Source organism: Macrobrachium rosenbergii, chromosome 48 (assembly GCF_040412425.1).
Source record: "Macrobrachium rosenbergii isolate ZJJX-2024 chromosome 48, ASM4041242v1, whole genome shotgun sequence".
Taxonomy (NCBI): Eukaryota; Metazoa; Arthropoda; class Malacostraca; order Decapoda; family Palaemonidae; genus Macrobrachium; species Macrobrachium rosenbergii.
Window position 1 is genome coordinate 27,026,475 of NC_089788.1, and position 5,000 is coordinate 27,031,474.

The window sequence follows — 5,000 nt, forward strand, 5'->3', positions numbered from 1 at the left end:
ACTCGCGGCACTATCTATTAGTTAATATAAACTTTAAACTGAACGGGAATGGGAAACTAACCTTTTTGTCTAATCTAATCATCAGGGAATCATTAAAGTACTTTTACATTGTATAGGAACCCAACTTTCTCAGTTTCCTATATTCTTTTCCCCAGCAATCGGGACATTTCATTAAAGATGGGGTAACCTGTAATCTTTTTCTTAGAGGACCAAGAACTCCGCTCTCAGGGTTACTTAGAGAGAGAATTCGATTCACCTCTAAACAAACTCGCCCAGTTACTCGAACCCACGTACTGTATGTTATCGGAAAAGGATTCAACAAAGCCAGAAAAAGGTTTGTATTCCCCGTAGGGGAATACAGATGGTTAAGGTTCTTTGCACTGTCCCTTCGGCCCCTAGCTTCAACCCCTTGCTTAAGGTTCTTTGCACTGTCCCTTCGGCCCCTAGCTTCAACCCCCTTGCTTAAGGTTCTTGGCACTGTCCCTTCGGCCCCTAGCTGCAACCCCCCCTCATTCCTTGCACTGTACCTCCATTCATATTCTTTCTTCCATCTTACTTTCCACCCTCTTCTAATAATTGTTCCATAGTGCAACTGCTTTGAGGTTTTCCTCCTGTTACACCTTTCAGACCTTCTTACTGTCAATCTCCCTTTCAGTGCTGAATGAACTCATGGGCCCCAGCTCTTGGCCTTTGGCTTAAATTGCGTATTCTCTTCCACTCTATTCCATGAGGGTATTAAGAACGCGACTATGAACATCGACCCAGAAAACCGATTATGGAAGAACAAAGACGGGGCTCTTAAAATGTCTATCAAATCCGGCGATGGCAAAACTCCTTATGGAGCTTGTGAAAACCTTTGTGGGACAAACGGCCGTTGGCTGTCTCCGAGATTAGTGCAACACAAAATATCTGCTAGTTATGACATATAGAATTCGGGGATTTTCGTCCCCTGTCGAGATTCTGGACATTGCATTAATTGGAGTGAGTCATCTTAACTATTTAAAAGTGCCTCCTGTTTACTCATTAGTATCAGTCATCTTAAACCAGATAGATAACACGAACTTGTCAGAAAGTTGGAAGGCAGACGAACAAAACTTCTTTTTACCACATATAAATATTAACTCTGCAGTGCCTCTCATTTTCCACCAAAACGAGGGCCTAAGTGTACTGGCAGAAATAGTGGCTTATCCAATTTTCTTTGTTTTATGGGCATCATATATATATATATATATATATATATATATATATATATATATATATATATATATATATATATATATATATATATATATATATATATATAATATATATATATATATATATATATATATATATATATATATATATATATATAATACTGTACAGTATATTTGAAAAGTTCATAGGTCACAAGTATTTTATGAATTACAATGCAAAGTAGATGTTTAATTAATAAGTGTAGCTAAAGGCATTGTGGAGAACCTTGAGAGGATGATTAGCTGGTGTCTGGCAGGTTTCCTAATTAATAAAACTGTATACGTGTTAAATACGTCAAGTATTCTCAGCTGTGAGAACATCCCTGCCTCACAACAAGACTTCGTGAGTGCGTTCGCCGGAAATGTCCAGGGTCCGGCAAATGCGTTAGTAAGTGCATTTCTTTTGGGCGGAGTCCCAGGATGTGAAGGGATTAGTTGTCAAACACCTTTTCATTTGAAGACCAACACCGAATATTGTTAGAAGTCTTCAGTGAAGGCTCTGTGGTTCGAGACCTGCGATTAAGAATTGTGAGCATTGCTGTTTGGAGATTCTCGCTGAGAAAGAGGTTAAAGATGCACTCATTCTGAATGTACTGGACTTTGACTTATTTTGACCTATTGTGGGAAAAGGGTTTAGGAACAATAATTAGCTAAATATGATGGACTGTAATATGATTGAGCTTTTGGTGAACATGAGTATTCCATTTTATTTCATCTCTTGTTTCTTGCAATCCAGTTATGTTAGATTATTTCCATTTTATTTCATCTCTTGTTCCTTGCAATCCAGTTATGTTCGATTATTGTCAAATAAATTATTTTGGGTAAAGCTTGTTCCGCTGTAGACCTGAGAGAGAGAGAGAGGAGAGAATGTGTGTGTATATGTACGGATGTACGTTACCAGTAGCCTTTTTGATGCGGTCATGATCAAGCTACCAGTAGATGGGACTTCTCGACTTTGTAGAAAAAGGTAAGCAATGACATTTCCTCTCGACTGTGTAATATACACAGTATATATATATATATATATATATATATATATATATATATATATATATATATATATATACACATATATATATATTATATATGTATATACTGTATATCTATTATATATATGCATTATATATATATTAATTTTATCACTTACACAGTTGTTCTGTGCATTAATACAATTACTAACAGGACCTCATTGAAACTGGTTGATATCTAGCTAGAAACCATCCAGTTTCAATGAGGTCCCGATTAGTATATACTGTGTATGTGTGTATATATATATATATATATATATATATATATATATATATATATATATATATATATATATATATATATATATATATATATATATATATATATATATATATATATATATATATATATATAAAATCTCAGTAAGGACAAGGCCAATACCCGGAACAGCATTTTACACAACTTTATTGGGACATGTTTCGAGCAGTATTCTTACTCGTTATCAACCTACAAATTATAATGGCAATGACATTACAATTCTTTTAATAAAATTCATAATAATACAGCAGAATTACTATAAAAATTATGAAACTGCGTTTAAAAGATGGCTAATCAAAAAACATAAAAAAAGCAAAATACAGGTTTTAAGTTACAAAAACGGAAGGTACAAAGGCATAAATACACTAGTCAGTATACAAACAAGTTAAACGATACTAAAAACAAAAGTGAGGTTACAGCCACATTTTTGGAGTACCTTAAAAGTAAGCATATTAATATAGAATTTACTTCTGAAATCGTAGATAATCTCACGCTTGCTTTTCTAGATATTCAGGTAAAAATATTGATAATAAATTCCACACTTCAGTCTTTAGAAAGCATAATTTCACGGGTCTGATATCCAAATTTCAATCAGCTACACCTTTGAAATATAGGATGAATTTGATATTTATAGTAACCATAGCATATAAAATTTGTTGTAGCTTTTTGGATTTGCATGAAGAAATAGAATTTCTAAGGTCACTTTGAAAAAACAATGGCTATCCGTTGAATTACGTGAATACATATATTGGTAAACAGCTTTCGAAATTATATGTAAACCAACAACCCGAAACTACCGCTTTATTGGAACAAATAGTTACGATTTAAAAAAGCAATTAACCTCTATTTTGTCCATTGGTTACCCTCAGCTAGATATCAAATTATATTTCACTTTGCAAAATAAATTAGGTAATTTCTTTAAAGTTAAAGACCCTATACCAACGAGCCTTCGGTCCAATCTGATCTATAAATGGCAGTGTAGTGGTTGTGATGCCACTTACATTGGAAAAACTACCAGATCAGCGTGGGTGAGATGGTTTGAACACCTCGGTAAGGCATTTCGTACAGGCAATTTATCTTTCAAGACCTAGTTACAGTGCAGTTAAAGAACTCAGCGAGGAGACGGGTCACCCTTTACATACTAATGATTTTTCTGTTTTAACCACTGCTCAGTTTACTGCAGACCTCGACGTTTCAGAAGTACTGTACTCCATCAAGAGAAAAACTTCTTTGGCTAGAAATTTGTCTGTAACCTCACTTTTGCGTTTTTAGTCTGCGTTTTATTGGTTTGTATATTGACTAGTGATTTTATTATGCCTTTGTACCTTCCGTTTTTGTGACTTAGAATCTGTAATTTGCTTTTTATTTATTTTGATTGGCCATCTTTTAAGCGTATTTTTATCATTTTTATAGTAATTCTGCTGTGTTGTTATGCATTTTATTATAAGAATTGTAATGTTATTACCATTTTAATTTGTAGGTTGCTAACGAGTGAGAATACTGCTGGAAGCATGTCCCAATAAAGTAGTGTAAAATGCTGTTCCGGGCTTTGGCCTTCGCGTCCTTACTGATATGTAGATGGCACTTCCCTCCTGGTGTGTCCATTGCTATATTTATATGTATATATACACATTTTATATATGCACATACATATACTGCATATATATGAATATGTATATTGCTTTCCTATTTTCATTGTAAAATTTAAATATTTTATCAGCTCCAAAATTCACTTATTAATTTTCAGTAATTCTTATCCATTCATATAGAAATTATTTTTACCATACAAAAGAGTTTTATATTTCCTATAAAAATAACAAAGAATTCAGTAGCATCAGTCAAGACTATAATGCCTTTTACACACAAATATCAGTAGGTCATGCATATGTATTAAAACCTAATATATAAAGTCTCTTGGTCTCGAAAAATAAATATTTCTTTCTACAGTTCAGCGCCTTCGCCAGCAACTTGGGTCCTCAAGAAGAGATACGTTATACAGTTTTACGCCATGGAACAGTGAGTGGCTTAATGTCAGCTTCTGTCTTTACCCCAGTGTAACCCTTCTCTTCAGTCCGTGACCGCTTTATTTTATTATTATTATTATTATTATTATTATTATTATTATTATTATTATTAACCCCTTGAGAAGGGCAAACAGCAAATGTGAAATAACATTCCTTGCAGCACTCAATTATTTCCCGAAAATTCACTTGACAAGACCCAATCAACGTTTCTTGCTTCTACTTTGTTCATAGAAAGTCTTAAGGGATCAAAGTTTTAATAATTAACTTATGCCATAGTGACAAGTATTGGTCTGTGAACGCTGTCAGTCAACAAAAGCCATCAGAAGGCGATTTAGAAATTCCATTCACTGCTGCACAATGATTTAACGCAAATATTTCATCTTTGCAAATCCAGCCTTTCCCAAAACCAGCTTGTTAATCTTTCTGCTTAATTTCTCCAACCGATTTAGGATAA

At 33.8% G+C, this 5,000-nt stretch overlaps 1 protein-coding gene across 3 annotated transcripts in view; it reads left to right on the forward strand.

Annotated features, from left to right (window-relative positions):
* LOC136831315 (heme-binding protein 2-like) overlaps positions 1-5,000 on the forward strand; it is a 44,560-nt gene that overhangs the window by 18,354 nt on the left and 21,206 nt on the right. For all 3 annotated transcript variants that reach the window (XM_067091512.1, XM_067091510.1, XM_067091511.1), the window contains exon 3: positions 4,470-4,538. In XM_067091512.1, the coding sequence (XP_066947613.1) occupies positions 4,470-4,538 (69 nt within the window). The remainder of the gene's footprint in view (positions 1-4,469; positions 4,539-5,000) is intronic.